This window comes from Salvelinus sp. IW2-2015, linkage group LG23 (assembly GCF_002910315.2).
Source record: "Salvelinus sp. IW2-2015 linkage group LG23, ASM291031v2, whole genome shotgun sequence".
Classification (NCBI taxonomy): Eukaryota; Metazoa; Chordata; class Actinopteri; order Salmoniformes; family Salmonidae; genus Salvelinus; species Salvelinus sp. IW2-2015.
Window position 1 is genome coordinate 33877789 of NC_036863.1, and position 17305 is coordinate 33895093.

At 46.8% G+C, this 17305-nt stretch overlaps 1 protein-coding gene across 11 annotated transcripts in view; it reads right to left on the reverse strand.

Moving 5' to 3' along the window:
• The window catches only part of LOC111950119 (acetyl-CoA carboxylase), a 44400-nt gene that overhangs the window by 10834 nt on the left and 16261 nt on the right, over positions 1–17305 (reverse strand). For 3 of the 11 annotated variants that reach the window (XM_023967490.2, XM_023967491.2, XM_023967489.2), the window contains exons 20-41: positions 17144–17268; positions 16955–17068; positions 16740–16853; positions 15636–15725; positions 15342–15460; positions 14128–14151; positions 11801–11962; positions 11070–11213; positions 10805–10907; positions 10506–10613; positions 10362–10418; positions 10026–10070; positions 8860–8901; positions 7498–7713; positions 7213–7368; positions 6834–7058; positions 5637–5792; positions 4172–4318; positions 3690–3959; positions 2706–2803; positions 2361–2481; positions 2074–2184 (exon numbers count right to left, since the gene is read on the reverse strand). In XM_023967490.2, coding sequence (XP_023823258.1) covers positions 2074–2184; positions 2361–2481; positions 2706–2803; positions 3690–3959; positions 4172–4318; positions 5637–5792; positions 6834–7058; positions 7213–7368; positions 7498–7713; positions 8860–8901; positions 10026–10070; positions 10362–10418; positions 10506–10613; positions 10805–10907; positions 11070–11213; positions 11801–11962; positions 14128–14151; positions 15342–15460; positions 15636–15725; positions 16740–16853; positions 16955–17068; positions 17144–17268 — 2747 coding nt within the window. The remainder of the gene's footprint in view (positions 1–2073; positions 2185–2360; positions 2482–2705; positions 2804–3689; positions 3960–4171; positions 4319–5636; positions 5793–6833; positions 7059–7212; positions 7369–7497; positions 7714–8859; positions 8902–10025; positions 10071–10361; positions 10419–10505; positions 10614–10804; positions 10908–11069; positions 11214–11800; positions 11963–14127; positions 14152–15341; positions 15461–15635; positions 15726–16739; positions 16854–16954; positions 17069–17143; positions 17269–17305) is intronic. The other 8 variants (XM_023967494.2, XM_023967493.2, XM_023967497.2 and 5 more) reach the window with 5 other exon arrangements.

Here is a 17305-nt window from a genome sequence, read left to right on the forward strand (position 1 = left end):
GCCGCTAGCATCCAGCGCTCTCTCTCCCAGGGGTTATTTGTAACCTCCAGAGTGAATTAATACCCGAGGTTTCTCCTCCCCGACACAATCGACAGGAGCTGTGACAAAGAGCTGCCCGCCCGCACACTGCCTCACAGCCGGTTTATGAGCACGCACACACATACACAAAAACACACATGGTCACACACACAGTGAATAGCATGTGTATGAGACTGCCTGTATGTGTGCGTGTATATTGGTTTATTGTGKYMCTCTCCTGGTGTGAGAGGCTAATGAAGGATGGCATGGACCCATTAACCTCCCCACACATACACAGGCGGCCGTGCAGGGGACACAGTTCCGTAAAACACAGAGGTGCTCGTTGATCACTCAGCTCTTACCTCTTCACCATCATTTACTTTCTCTGTTCCCATTAATGGATATGTCCCTGGCTACAAATCCTGGGTGCTCTCCTAAAGCTGTCAGGCCAGCCCGTGGCCCCGGGAAGCATTGCAGTCACCTTGACAGGCAGACACAGGGCCTCTGTGCCACCGGGCTGGGCCTTGGTTCATTAACATTCCACAGCAGAGGGAGAAAAGAGGTAGGGTGGAGGCACGAGAGAGGGACGTAGGCTCTTTTAGTGGCCGACTGGGATATTTGTACCAGTAGTTACTATCCAGTCACCATACAAATAGGAGAAAGATGTCCATCAGTGAATGAAATGAGTGTCTTTAGATGACAGACTATCTACGGCTTTGGTGAACCAGGGAGTCTATGGGGATATAATATGAAGGCAATGTTATAGTGAATGTCTTGGTACATTTTTCTGCCATATTATTGTTGAATGGACGGTCCATCAAAGTGACATCCATTTGGGAAAAACTATAGATTTATCGCTGCACTGGTAAATGTATACATTTCTCAGTAAATCTATAGTCTCCCATTTAAACATTTACTGTAACACAATACATTTGTAAAATTGTGATATATTACATAATCTTCTGATGTTTCTCTAGCATCCGAACACACACACAGACGAACTTGCAGCAAAACCTGCAAATGGAAACTCGCATGTTGTGTTTTGTCATGCGGCGATTTGTCATGTAATTTGTTATAAAGTCATGTTAATGCTGAGACTGAGGAGAGATAAAGGGAAGAGAGACGGAGGTAGAGAGATGGGGAAAGCAGTGGGTAGTCAGTGCTAGTGGAGCCCTGAGAGAGAGAGAAAACAATCTGCCTCAGCAAAACTTTTCATTCTGATTGGAGAGAAATGATAAGGGTGTCCTTCGCCCCAGCAGCAGCCTCAGGCATCACGCTGCTATTTCTATGCCAACAACAACTTGACGCTTCTCTTTCTATTATCCCACCAGGAGCTGCAGCAGTATGACTGGGGAGATGAGAGGAGGGGAGAGGCGAGGGGAGTGGAGGGCCTGATCACTGAGCCGGAAAAATGTACACAGCGTGAGAGAAATAGAGGATCAGAAAACACCATTATAATTTCTATTCTTCGATTCAGACGTGACACCGTCTTTCCGCCTCCTAGTTAAGAGGGAGCTGTCCGTTTTATTGTTCACTCTTAAGGGATATATCCTATCTATTCAATGGCCATCTCTACAGTACAACACAAATATATACACACACCACTTTGGCCTCTTCCTCAAATTAACTGCAAAATAAATGGCATGACCAACTATTACATATTAACAGTGAAAATCRAGATTAAAATGCAGAAGCGTTAATTGCATGAACTCAGGAACAATCTACTTGGGTCACAGACGACGGAGCACAGTGCAAAAACACATTAACATGTCTCCTCCTCTCTTCAAAAAAAACAACAGGACAATTAAAAGAGTATTAAAAGACACTCACTGTATCTGTTTTATAGATGGTTCATTTAATAATGTGTAGTCTTGTTGTTAGTGACGATAGTGAGTGCTGCAGCTGACCTCTTATGGAAAAAGACAAAGAGCTAATGTCCCTYCCCAGAGGCCGCATTGGAACGCTGCATCCTAGCAGAATACCTCTCAGTATTTCAGTGAGAGTTTCGTGTGCCATGAGGTACAACCAGGAAAGGGGAGTGATGCTGGCTCTTACCTTGTTGAGAGCTCCAGCACCAGTCAGAATGATGTGGGAGTTCTCCACCTGAATGGTTCTCTGACCCAGCCTGACCAGGTAGGCTCCGATGCCTATGGCTCTACACGTCACCTGGAGAGAGAAGCACACACAGCCTGCTTAGGAAACCCCTAGTCAAGTGCATGTCAGTGATCCGGGTAAACACATTCTTACATCTGCCATCCTCCGCCTCGTAAGAGTAGCACGTAAGTAGTTGTGTGTTTAGGTGTGCATGTGTGTGTCGGTACATCCAGTGCGTCGGTGCGTACCAGGTTCATGGTGATGACCTCGTCGTAGGCCAGAGAGGACTCTCCTGCGATCATCCCGGAGCCCTTCAGGTTCTCCACCCCCAGACCGTCATCTTTCCCGATGATGTCAGTGATCTTGTACCTGAACAAGGAAAGGCTCTGTCAGACACATAACACCTCATCACTTCATCCCCCTTCTCCCATTGTCCGAGGGGCTTTTCATGTGTATTCATGCACAGCCCATTGATTCTCTTACAGGTTGTAGTGTCACACTTTCTCCGCTGGCCAGTGAGCTGGATGTATTATCTGTATTGAATAGGGTGACAGTGAATAATAATATGGCTGAGGGGTAATGTCTGGACTCACCTGGACTCTCCCTTGTCCTCTATGTGTTCACAGTAAACAGAATTCAGGGCAGACACCTTCTTGTAGTCCTGAGGGGTCAAGTACAAGTACTTGAAGCCCTGTGGAGAGAAACAAAGACTGAATTAGCAGTCTGCGAGGGACATGCATACACTACATGACCAAAAGTTTGTGGACACCCCATCAAATTTGTGGATTCGGCTATTTCAGCCACACCGTCGCTGACAGGTGTATAAAATCGAGCATGCAGCCATGCAATCTCCATAGACAAACATTGGGAGTAGGATGGCCTTACTGAAGAGCTCAGTGCCTTTCAACGTGGCACTGTCATTGGATGCCACCTTCCCAACAAGTCAGTTCGTCAAATTTCTGCCCTGCTAGAGCTGTCCCGGTCAACTGTAAGTGCTGTTATTGTGAAGTGGAAACGTCTAGGAGCAACAACGGCTCAGCCGCAAAGTGGTAGGCCACACAAGCTCACAGAGCGGGACCGCCGAGGGCTGTTTTTCATGGTTCGGGCTAGGCCCCTTAGTTCCAGTGAAGGGAAACCTTAACGCTACAGCATACAACTTTGTGGCAACAGTTTGGGGAAAGGCCCTTTCCTGTTCCAGCATGACAACGCCCCCGTGCACAAAGTGAGGTCCAAACCGAAATGGTTTGTCGAGATCGATGTTGAAGAACTTGACTGGCCTACAGAGAGCCCTGACCTCAACGAACACCTTTGGGATGAATTGGAACGGCGACTGCGAGCCAGGCCTAATCGCCCAACATCAATGACCAACCTCACTAATGCTCGAGGCTGATTGGAAGCAAGTCCCTGCAGCAATGTTCCAACATCTAGTGGTGTCCACATACTTTTGGTTGTGTAGTGTACATGGGCAGAGACATCTGCTAACAGAGTCCTACAACACAAATAATCTCCAAATCCAACTGGAGTTTAAATTCTTCAACAGAACATCTACACCCCCATGCCCTATTCTGCCAGCTGACCTTGTAGGGGTCTGCCATGTCCTGCCAGGCCACATGGAACATATGTCTGATCTCCTCTGCCAGGCCGATGCGGGCACCACTGTTGGCAGAGATGTAGATACGAGGGATGCCACTCTCCCTGGACATCTCAGAGGCCTGCAGGAACAGCAGGTCCTCCTGCGGCCCAAACGAACCAATCTTATGTGTGATGTCATTACTGATCACAATGATCTCACGCCCTGCCGGGTACTCTGGGGTCCTGAGCGTCATCCGCCAGGCCACCATGCCAATCTAGAGGGACACACACAGGTAAACATATTCATTTATGTAGTGGGGATGAGACATAAACTCAGCAAACAAAGCAGAGGCATTACTCTTCTTTGCATTTACATATGTATAGAGACAATTACTGGCAAACAGCTACTGAACAATCCTGCCAAAGAAACACAGAGACACCTACAGATCAGAAATGGAACTGCAAGTTTAAAGGAGTTACTCCTCACCTCGTTCCCTCCTGGTAGACGGTTCATCTGCACCAGCTGTCCCTGTGGGTCCAGGACCAGCTCTGTGAAGGTGAGCAGCTCAGAGGGCAGAGGGCATTTGGGCAGGTGGGCGAAGGTTTGAGTGGACTGCCACAGCTTCTTTAGAGCCTGGAGGAAAGAGGAACCAGAAAGAGGAGTCAAGAGACTGCTGCTCACTCTCAGTATAACACGCTTACTGTAGAACAGAGGGCTGCAGTGCCCCGACAGAGATCATTGCGGCGCGGTCGTCATTTTTCATGCTGCGGTTGGGAGCGGCCGGTCAGACAGGTAACTTTGGGATGAAAATATTTTTGTTCTCTCTCAGATTATTTGGAAACGGTCATCTTTCTGCTTTGTATGCATTAGCCTACCTACTGTATTAAAAGTACATCTTTGTGACATTACTCACACACTCTCAGAATTTGCTGCTTGAAGTTAAGTTAACCTCTTCTGTCCTAGTTGGGCGATGCAAGTCTCAATGAAATACAGTCGGCTGCCCAAATGGGAACGTGGCAGTTATCTTCCCAAGGAAATTCAATATGATTCGACTATAGTTCACCAGTAATTTGTGAATAAATATTGATCATGGAAAGAAGGAGGCCGCTCGACCAACGTGAGTCGAGGTGCAATCAAAGAATGTGATCATGGGTGAAAAGGAAAAGGCTACCATGGTGAGCGAGCGCTGCGCATGCAATTCCTTCTCCTAAAAGGAAGGCTACATCCTGTATTCAAAACATAGCTCAAGACAAAGTGCAAGTATGAACTCGCATCATTGTTGCTGCTTCCAGTTCAGTAGCCATACGTGCGAGATCAGGTACGCGTGTGGGCTCAATTAAACAAAGTAGGCTATAGCCTATGCATGACCGGAGAAGCACGGGGCAGTTATCTTTCCAAGGAAATGTACTTCCTACATATAAATTAGGCTATAGTTTACTACATTGCCTAGTAATAAATATTGATCACCCATATTTGTCACCGTCTGAAAATCTCCCCACTCCTAAAAGGTAGGCTATAATAATAGCTCAAGAGAAAGTGCAAGTTTCTCCAACTCTGCTCTCTTCAAACTACATCTAGCATGTTGGCTGATATAGCCCAGTAATACAATATAAGGGCCATGTGAATCTCTGGTAATTTAATCTATTTCATAAGTTATTTTTGCGTGGGATGAATAAATCAGTCCTGCGCAGACCTCTAATGTAGAGTGATAACATGCAGGATTGACATCAATTCCATTTAAATTCAGGGGAGACATTTGTATTTATAAATTGGAAATGTCCCCTTATTTTACTTTGTGAGACCTTCATTTCATGCATTGAATTTCAAAAAACAAATGGGAAACGTTACAATTAACTTCCTTGATTGACATGCAGTTGACCTCAAACATGATAGTATGTTTTTATGTACACCAGCAACTGTGACCACTGAGCTGTTGTGTCGAGGTCCATACCTGTCTGACCATCTCAGGGAAGTCGTAGACGTAAGTAGTGCCCAGGGACTGCGCCTGAAAGCGTTTGGATTGCAGCAGGTCCTTGGTCACATAGGGGGTGTTGATGAGCATGCCATGCAGAGGTCCCTGCTTGTCCCCATACGCCTGGAACATGATCTGAAGGAGAGAGGACATAAGAGTCACTCACCACACACAGACACTAGCTGCCACACATATCTACACAGAGAACACAGTACGCGATATGTAATGTAACGAAGACAGATATCCGCCATGGAGCCTATTCCAAGAAACAGGAAGCGGTGACAACGCTGACCGGAGCTGTGGATGGAGTTCTATCTGCAATAGGAGAACATGAAGTCATGTTCTTTACCATCCCTATCAGTTGTTCCGTCTGATTAGGTCCTTTGACCAGACCTGGAAACCTGAGCCGTGTCATCTCATTAGAGAGATATGGACTCAGAATGAGAACACTGTTTCTCTTGTGCTTCACACAATAAAGTCCTTTTAGAATAAAATAAGGAGTTCATCTCACACATCTGGCTACTGAGACATGTCAAGGGGCCCATGAGAACAAGGTAAGAATGGGCCTGTCCACGCCTGTGCTAAGTGTTGATGAATAAGGTTGAGGACAATGCAATGGATCCTCACTCAACTCAGCGCCATCGACCAGCTCCAAACTACAACTCTTCTCTCATATTCAACATCATACAGCGAATATGGCACCTGCCCAGAAAAACTAATGGGAAACGTTACAGTTCATTATTTCTCCACCGTAGTAGTTGGGGCATTATTTTCTACCAATCTTAGCTGCCTGCATATGCTTTCTGCCAATGACTGTATGACTCATGGAACTTTTACCCTGGTATAGCAATGGAATGGGATGATATATAGATGGATGCAACTTACCTGTTCTCCTACATAAAAATACCATGATCACTGCTAGTCTTGTCCAACAGGCTAGAGGCTGGGCAGACAACTTACAGAACCCTCAGCTCCACTTTACGCAGTAGACTGACTGATCCACAGATGGCATGTCATTTATTTCTTAACTAAACTTCCAAATATTTGAGCATGAACCAGGAGGTGCCCATTAACGTGCATTCTGGGAGGTGAGGGTTCAGTGTGAGGCTGTTTCCCCTGCCTGTGATTGCTTGGGAGTGTGGGCCGCGGGGGATGAAAGACGTGCGAGTGCCCCACCTGTCGGTCTTTAGGCCCCAACTGTCCCGTACGGGAGTCGGTGACCTCCTTGTACAGGCTGATGTCCAGGTAGTAGCCTGACTCGTTGGTGAGGAACAGGCGGATGGGGATCTGTTTGCCCGTGGGCGTCAGCCGGATGTTGATCTTCAGCTCAGCCTGGAGCACCCGGAGCTTCCACAGCCTACTGCCGTAACGCATCACCATGGAGCGCACAGACTCCTCAATCTGAGCATGTGCACACAGAGGTTACGAATGAAGCATATAAAAAACACACACACAGCACCAAAACGCATCACTACATGTACAGTGAACAAACATGGATAAACGCAATGTACACGTGAACAGTGTATGTACAGGTCTTGGGTGTGCTGCCACTGACCTTGGAGGGGTCCATGATGACGGTGGGGACAAAGTTGAGGAAGATGTGGTTGCAGTCGGTGCGTACGGTGGTGTTGTTGAAGGCCACCTCCAGCTCGTCCATGGCCTCCAGCAGCAGACGCTCTGCCTCGTTGTGGAGGTACTCAAAAGACGCCTCCTGGAGATAAGACACAGGACAGGAGCAGAGGTCAGAGAGGGGCCCGTTTTCACACACAAACAGAACAGGTGTATTAATCACACACACACACACACAGGCATTTAAGTCGTGTATCACTATCGCCCTCACCTTGGTGACCAGGTCTGAGTGACGGATGATGGCCCGGACAAAGAAGCGGTAGTCGGTGACCTCTGTGCCCACCTCCACGCGGGCAGCGCCCAGGTACAGGTGCATCTTGTGGTTGGCACAGGGGATGGCGGTCAGGGCAAAGTTACGCATGCGGTTGAGCTCCAGCTGGAAGGCCAGCGCTGGCTCCAAGTGACGGTAGATCCTGTCCTCCTCAAACTAGACACACAGGGGGACAATCAGATATACAGCAAGACACCGTCACACACAGCAAGATACTGTCACACCAACCAATTGAGGGTTCAAGGAATGGGAATGCATTTTCCTCAAGGCCTACCATCATCCAATTAGCTGTTTCAGGAGCATTGGGTTTGTATGAGACTAGAGGGTGCCCGCCAGCCATACACTGCATTAAGTAAATGAAATCAAAAGCAATCGCAGACTGCTAATGGGTGTCATTTCTCTTAAATGGGGGACATAATTAAATAGTTAATTACGGTAATGAGTTTTGGTGGTGCCATTGTAGTGAGACTATCAGGGGCCTAGGCAGGGGAAGAGCCATCATTGATCATAATGGAGTGACTTTCAGTGCCAACTAAGGGGTGAGCAAGGAAAGAGGAAAGGTACTTTTTCTGCAACCATCTTATTCAAATTGCCTCACCTCTACTGTTGCCATGATGTGAAATTGACACTCTTCCGCTGTAACTCTAGTCTACACATTGAGAAGCATGGTCACTTGGGCTCATCTTTCATCTAAGTTATATATTCAGTCTGTGTGTTAGCACTTCAAATATGAATTCCCTTATCTTTTTGGGATGGATTGAACCTGTTCATTGACCACTACCACTGAGCAGACCATTAGCTGTTATAACATAAAATGTAAACCCCTTTTTCTCCCCAATTTCGTGGTATCCAATTGTTAGTAGTTACTGTCTTGTCTCATCGCTACAACTCCCGTACGGGCTCGGGAGAGGCGAAGGTCGAGAGCCATGCATGCTCCGAAACACAACCAAGCCACACTGCTTCTTAACACAGCGCGCATCCAACCCGGAAGCTAGCTGTGTCGGAGGAAACACCGTACACCTAGCGACCTGGTCAGCGTGCACTGCACTGAGACAAGGATACCCCTGCCGGCCAAACCCTCCCTAACCTGGACAACGCTGGGCCAATTGTGCGCCGCCCCATGGGACTCCTGGTCGCGACCGGCTGCGACAGAGCCTGGGCTCGAACCCAGAGTCTCTGGTGGCACAGCTAACACTGCGATGCAGTGCCTTAGACCACTGCGCCACCTGGGAGGCCCATTACCTGTTATTTTATGGTCGCTCACAAAGTCAGTGTTCAGATTGACACACAGAAGACACTCACCTTGTCTCTGGACCGGAAGGTGAAGAACTTGGGGAACTCTCTCTGTGTGAAAGACAGACAGGTGAGGAGAGAGAGAGAGAGATAGAGTACAGTTACACAAACAGATCCACATGCTGCAAGAACACACGTTGTCAACCTACCAGGTCTCCTGGTTAATACATACAGAGAGTTAGGGCTTTGAGTCCAGGATTTCAAGAATCCCTGCTCTGCTGCAACTAAGTTACAGAACCAGCTAGACTGAAAATAGACATGACCTCTAGAGAATAGAATGACCTTCTAACCTCACTAAGTGGCTACATTTCCTTCTACAGTTCTACATTTCCCCCCTCAATGAGCTGTGATGAGCGCTGTGTGAATTGCTGTGACAGTGAGGAGGAACACTATTTGGCATCGGTCTGTGATCAGGAAGCGCCTGTTTAACATTCAACAGCCCTGATCTCTTCCCATTTGTGCTGGTGTCTGAGGGTGGAATTACAGTGTATTCTCCCAAACTGCCTTTTCACATAATGACAGATAGCAACAGGAAGCAGGGGAGCAGCGACAGCTAATCTAATGAATAAAACATTCTCTTTTTCACAGGGAGTGATTTGTATTTCTGAACGCTCTAGCTAGAAGCCTGATTGTCAGGTTTGGCTTTGAGGATCGCACCCCACTTGGCCAAACAATACCGGACTAATTGCAAACACACTCATCAACTCAATCGGTATATAATAACAGGACAGTTGTGTATTAGTCTGGGGCACTAATGCCCACTACAAGCCTGTATATAGGTCTGATTTGGTGTTAGTATAACAGCGAATACAGGATTTATTGTGTGAATACACTGGTCTGTGTGGTCTGAAGAGGATGGGCGATTCAGAGGAACTGAGTCTCTACTGTATGAGACACAAACCCACATATGGAGGAGGGCCTCACCAATGGCAGTGATTAGCTCTCATCAGAGCCTGTTCTTCTCTTGTCAAAAGAAAGGGCAGCATTCAAAGGGCTGATGCAGGGCGAGAGAAGGGAACCTGGCATTTACCCAAATGTCTTTAGTCTCAAATGCCGTCATTATCTGCCTGAATCCAACGAAAAGCTACTTCGAGTGGTCCAGGGAAAGGGTTGACAATACAGGAAGACAAACTGTACTGTTCCACAGTTATCATCCACATCTTCCCACTACTCACATGAAACCTCTGGTCCACCTCACAGTTGACTGCCTTCCTGAAATCCTGTCAGCACAAACCCCACAGCAAAGGCAAGACATGGATACAGAGGGACAGAAGGAGACGGAGAGAGAAAAGAGAGAAGAGACAGACAGCAAGCAAAACAGCCAAATTTGAGATCAAATGACGGTCAAATTACAGGCCATTCCAAATTAAACGCGTGACTCTCTCGTGCCGCCTGGATGTCTGTAGAGTCAACGTGCATCATTGTGATTAAGATAAGATCGTTGACGGTGATTGGAAGAGTAGGTTAGAGAACCGAGGGCAGAGTAGGGAAGTGGGAGTCCTAGTGCTCACCTTCTGAGCTACCAGGAAGGTCAGCCTGCGGATGCCATGTTCAAACAGCAGGGATTTCTGGGGGAAGAAGACACAGGAATAGAAAGTGTAAGCGACTGAGGTGTCCAGGTGTACTTCCTGAAAGGCTCATCCTAAACATCTGACCTTTGTCTGGGTGAACTCCCGGAACATGGCGGCCAGGCCGTCGTCATCGATGTCACTGTCAGTCTTGATGGCCACGTTGAGGATGTGAATGGGCTCGTCTTGGATACTCTGGGTCACAAGACGCATGCAGGCAAAACATCAGTCATATCATTCAGAGAGAAAGTATCTATTGCGACTATTCGAAGAACAGGAAGGTCATTCTACGTTGATGCCATGCATTGAACAAAGGGCTCTCTCAGTCACAATACTCTGTCGTGTTACAATACACATCAGAATCAGTACTAGCAGACAGTACTGACCTTGGTTTCCTCCTCTCCATAGAGCACAGGGTTCACACCCTCTGGGAAGGTGGGGCTGGGAGGAGGAGAGTCACAGAAGCAGCTCATCACATCTTTAATGTTCCTGATGAAGAGGAAAGGATCACGGTTAGACATCACACACACACTTAAGGTAATATCTCAGTATTACAGCTTCAATTCAATAACACCATTTCCCAATATGGGAAAATAATAAAAGTCATAATGTAATGAATTTGAAAAAAAGGTCAGAGAGCCCAGCCTTCACCTGGTGAACTCCTGGAAGGAGCGGAAGGAGACCATGGCTCCCATGCGCTGGCAGGGTGGGGTGAAAGAGGTGTCCAGGAGGACGTCACTCACGCTGCCCACGTGGACCATGCCGTAGTGGTTCAGGTTGGACGAGAACGACATCCTGGGGCAACAACAGACAGCCGTTAGACCGGGGTCCTGCAGCACACACATTCACTCACTAGCCCAGAGCTGGGCCAGAGCAGGGAGCAGGGCCCATCTCTGACCCATAGGAGAGTTCACCTTAAAAGAGCCCCCTCACCAACCAGTTCTATCCCACAGCAGTATTTATTATATCTGTGATCAGCTGCTGGGACAGAAGGAACATTCTGACTCCTCATTCACTTCCATACTAATACAGCACAGTGTTCTCACAGAGAACAGTGAACCAGGATCCGAAAAAATAAATAAATAGGCATCTTGTAGATCTGGATGTAGTACTCACGGAGTAGCCCAGCAGCAGTATTTAAATGCTAAGAGGTAGATTACGTGAAAGAAGAGCAGATATCTGCATAATGTTAGTGAACATGGAAGCATTGTACATTTTCCCTTGGCCAAATTCATAGTAGAAAGACCCATGGTTCCACCAGGTGTTTTTAGTATTCAGAGGTCCTCCTCTCCCATCCACACAGAGGCCAAGTCCTCTTTTAGAGAGGCCAAGAAGTTAGCCCACAGAATGCTATATAGCCTAGAGTCTCTATGGGGCCCAACCTGTCCACAGAGTCATCCGTATCTGGAGGTTTATTCTCCTCCGTTTTAGCATCATCCTTTGTTTTATCATCCTGTGCTTTAGGGTCCTGTTTGTTACTGTCCACAGACACAGGCTTAATGTCCCGAGTCCGAAGACGGGGCAGGGGCTGGGAAGACAGTCTCCTGAGAGGACAGGACAGCAGCAAGCAGCACATTCAGAGCACAGCTAGCACAAGGCAAAACAAGACATCTCACACAGAAATATTGGAGAACATTGTCACAGAATATTATAGTAACGTACGACATCTTTTGACTCCCCAATTCCAGAGAAGAACAATGTAGAGACACAGTAAGTATACAGTGCATGCTGAAAGTATTCAGACCCCTTCCCTTTTTCATCATTTTGTTAAGTTGCAGCCTTATTCCAAAATGGATTAAATTAAAAATTGTTCAATCTACACACAATACTCCATAATGACAAAGTTATTTTTTGTTTTTAACAGAAATACATTATTTACATAAGTATTCAGACCCTTTGCTATGAMACTCGAAATTCAGCTCAGGTGCATCCTGTTTCCATTGATCATCCTTGAGATGTTTCTACAACTTGATTGGAGTCCACCTGTGGTAAATTCAATTGATTGGACATGATTTGGAAAGGCACACACACCTCTATCAAATCAAATTTTATCGTCACATACACATGGTTAGCAGATGTTATTGCGAGTGTAGAGAAATGCTTGTAAAGTCCCAGTTGACAGTGCATGTCAGAGCAAAAACCAAGCCACGAGGTCGAAAGAATTGTCCGTAGAGCTCTGAGACAGGATTGTGTCGAGGCATAGATCTGGGGATGGGTACCAAAACATGCTTGCAGCATCGAAGGTCCCCAAGAACACAGTGGCCACCATCATTCTTAAATGAAAGAAGTTTAGTACGATCAAGACTCTTCCTAGAGCTGGCCGCCTGGGCAAACTGAGCAATCGGGGGAGAAGGACCTTGGTCAGAAAGGTGACCAAGAACCCAATGGTCACTGACAGAGCTCGAGAGTTCCTCTGTGGAGATGGGAGAACCTTCCAGAAGGACAACCATCTCTGCAGCACTACACCAATCAGGCATTTATAGTCTAGGGGCCAGACAGAAGCCACTCTTCAGTAAAAGGAAAATTACAGCCCGATTGGAGTTTGCCAAAAGGCACCTAAAGGACTCTGAGACAATGAGAAATAAGATTATCTGGCCTGAATGCCAAGTGTCACATCTGCAGGAAACCTGGCACCATCCCTACAGCGAAGCATGGTGGTGGCAGCATCATGCTGTGGGGATGTTTTCAAGGGGCAGGGACTGGGAGACCAGTCAGGATCGAGGGAAAGATGAACGGAGCAAAATACAGAGATCCTTGATGAAAACCTGCTCCAGAGAGCTCAGGACCTCAGACGGGGGCGACGGTTCACCTTCCAACAGGACAACGACCCTCAGCACACAGCCAAGACAAAGCAGGAGTGACTTCGGGACAAGTCTCTGAATGTCCTTGAGTGGCCCAGCCAGAGCCCGGACTTGAACCCAATCGAACATCTCTGGAGAGACCTGGAAATAGCTGTGCAGCGATGCTCCCCATCCAACCTGACAGAGCTTGAGAGGATCTGCAGAGAAGAATGGGAGAAACTCCACAAATACAGGTGTGCCAAGCTTGTAGCTTCATACCCAAGAAGACTAGAGGCTGTAATCACTGCTAAAGGTGCTTCAACAAAGTACTGAGTAAAGTGTCTGAATACTTATATATATAAAAAAAAAACTGAAATATCACATTTACATAAGTCAGCAAAATTCCCTAAAAACCCGTTTCTGCTTTGTCATTATGGGGTATTGAGTCTAGATTGATGAGGGAAAAACAACCATTTAATACATTTTTGAATAAAGCTGTAACATAACAAAAATGTAGAAAAAATAAAGTGGTCTGAATACTTTCCGAATGCACTCTACACACCTACAATACACACACAGAAATATACAGACAGTAAGACAGACACTCAGTCTTCCCAGTACGCTGCATTATGCCATGCTGTTGCCATTCATTTAATACAGCACCCATAACCAGATTCAGCTCCAATTTTAAAAACCTGATTCATTTATGGGATAACTAGTAACACTTAACAGAACAAGCAGCATAGCCAAACAAGTCCAATGCCCAACGTTACCTCGTCCTGCCACAACATACACTTTACACAAAAGGTAGCAGGCATTACGGCTTTCAGTTACATTTCCTGCAGATGATCGGTAGACTATGCCGCTTTCTAGTCTACAGCTTCTACAGGTCTACATAATGGCTGCAAGAAGAAGAAAGTGTACTGTACCTGTTTAGAGTTGGGATGTTACCTCTGCAATCAGACAACACTGACTGGTTAGTTACGCAGACATCAGGAGGAGGAAGCACTCAGAAGAGTGTGTGTGAATCATAAAAAAGCTTGAGACTACATATTATGGATTCGATTTTCTACTGTCTCATGTGGTACATTTTGTTACTCTTGACAACCTAATAAATCAAAATGTCTCGTGAAGTAGGACTTCTTGTTGCCTTCTCAAGGGCTTCATGAACTAAGAAGTGGCAGCACAAGGGCTGGAAGATCGTCAGAGCACGTCCCTTTTCTAGCAAGACGTCAGTGGTGACACCTTAGGGCACTGTCATACATCACATGTACTGTCTCAAACCCCCACGTTAAACTCTATGACTGCTCCTCTAAAAATTCCACAATAGTTCTATGCCTTCCTAGAGGCCTATTCTTTCGTATTGGTTCATTCCTGAGGTGGGGGACATGCTTCGTTCCAATGAGGAAGCCAATCAAGCCTGGTTAATGCAAATGGGTAAAACATTTTAAGCGGGATAAACCAGTCGCATGCAACAATCTGAGCACAGCAGTCAATGGTTTAACTTTGCAAATCAATGGTTTTTGTTAGACATACATTTCAAAGTGAAAAATCGAAGTCTCAGCATCACTTGGTTACTGTTGAATTGCCCACGTACAGTACAAGTCCAGAGTTTCTCTCTGCTTGTGTGTTACTGAAATAGATGTGACATATCTTCAGAAAGTTGAAAACAATCTTGCAGTCATCCAGAGGACAGACCAGAGAGAGAGATCAACAAAAGTGGGACTTTGCTGACAAGAGACTAGCTAGTTTCCACTCACACATTCTTGGTAAACCAGGGAAAGTACTTGTACTCTCACAGAATACCTGCTTTTGCACACGAGTTGTATTTTTCAGGGGGTGAACAGTGGTGGGGGGATAAAATAACCATGTTACCGTGGATGAGAATTGGACCGTTCAGGAGATAATGAAAGACAGTACTGTCCTTATACAGAACCTTACACACTCTTGTCTCTGTCAGCTCTCATCTCTCTTATTAGGGGAAGGGGATGGTTCTATAAGACACCTGACTATAGATCAAGCCTCCCTACTCCCTACTCCAGTCCTGCTATTAAGCATTCTCAGCCCTAGACCAGTATATATAGGAGCAACACCACATCTCCACCAGGGTACCATGCAGCAGAGTGTGTGTGTGTGTGTGTACCTGTTGGGGTGGGAGGTAGGCAGCATGAACTGGAATTCTACGATGCAGGTGTTGTCCTTTAGCTGTCTGTGTTGGACGCTGTTGAGCTCGTAGGCGATGTAGGCTCTACGTACGTACACCTGGGATGGGGAACACAAGGGAGTTAGAACAGGGTAGAGATCTGGATACAGTGGAGGAGTTTTCCCTCTACCATGAAATGTCACTCTTTGTACAGTGTCAAAAGCTGTTCAATTGCCTGGGCAACCAGCTATTGTGACTTTGAATGCAGAAAAAACACTGTCTCCTTCCTCTCACCTCTAGGGCAGCCATCCTGACCACCTGGTTACTGTGGTAGAAGAAGTTAGGCAGCACATCAAAGATGGACGTCTCGGACAGGATCAGTTTCTACCAAAGGAGAGAGAATTCAGAATCATGAAAGTGCAGAGAAATATCATTGTGATCTCATTCCACTGTCAAATAGCCATCACTTGCCGGCTACCAACCGGTTACTCAACCCTGCACCTTAGAGGCTGCTGCCCTATATTCTTAGACATGGAATCACTGGTCACTTTAATAATGGAACACTATTAACTTTAATAATGTTTACATACTGCTTTACTCATTTCATATGTATATACTGTATTCTACTGTTCATTTTTGTTTTGTTTACCCCTATTTCTCCCCAATTTCGTGATATCTAATTAGTAGTTACAGTCTTGTCCCATCGCTGCAACTCCTGTACGGACTCGGGAGAGGCGAAGGTTGAGAGCCGCGAGTCCACCGAAACACAACCCAACCAAGCCGCACTGCTTCTTGACACAATGCTTGCTTAACCCGGAAGCCAGCCGCACCAATGTGTCGCAGGAATCACCGTACACCTGACGACCGTGTCAGCGTGCAATGCGCCCGGCACGCCACAGGAGTGGCTAGAGACGATGGGAAAGGAACATCCCTGCAGGCCAAACCCTCCCCTAACCCGGATGACGCTGGGCCAATTGTGCGCCGCCCCATGGCTCTCCCGTGCTCGCGGCTGGCTGCGACAGAGCCTGGACTCGAACCCAGAATCTCTAGTGGCACAGATAGCACTGCGATGCAGTGCCTCTGACCACTGAGCCTATCGGGAGGCCCCTTTATTCTATTCTATTTTAGTCAACGCCACGCCAACATTGCTCATCCTAATATTTATATATTTCTTAATTCCATTATTTTACATTAGATTTGTGTGTATTGTTGTGAATTGTTAGATACTACTGCACTGTTGGAGCTAGGAACACAAGCATTTCGCTACACCGCAAAAACATCTGATAAATATGTGTATGTGCCTAATAAAATGTGGTTTGAAAAGCTTTCTACTTCATTGAGTGTCTGAATGGCCTCCAGCAATGGCAGTAAAAAGTCAACAACGGCCATGGTCCCTACCTGCAGGTTCTCGATGCAGAACTGGTGCCCGTACATGTCGATGGCAGAGAGGAAGATGGACTCCACCTGGTTGTGGCGGAGCTCGTAGGAGGGGAGGTGGGAGGCGATCAGCACCTGAGGAGGAGACAGAGGGGAGTGAGAAGATGACAACACTAAGCCTGACCAATCAAAAACAAGAGAACATTTAGAGATACAGGAAGTGATGCATTACGGACCTGGCGGGCACGCAGTGCCACCTTGGCGTTGGTGGTCTTGCTGAGCTGGGTGAGCTCTGTCAGAATGGCCATCAGCTCGTCAGTCAGGGTGGGGTCACGACCACACAGCTGGTCCTACACACAGGGAGAACACAGTTAACTCTGTCTAACACACATGACAAATGTATTTCTAAAGAGGGAAGGACTTACAATGAGCATCGTGACCAGGAGGTTCTTCTTGGTGACCTGGGCGTGTGAGAAGATGTAGTTTAACACGTTGGCCATGTCGCTCTTGTTCTCCTCACGCAGTGTGAACACACACTTGTCGTAGTGTCCTGGAATCACACACACACAGTATACAGGATTCAGAGG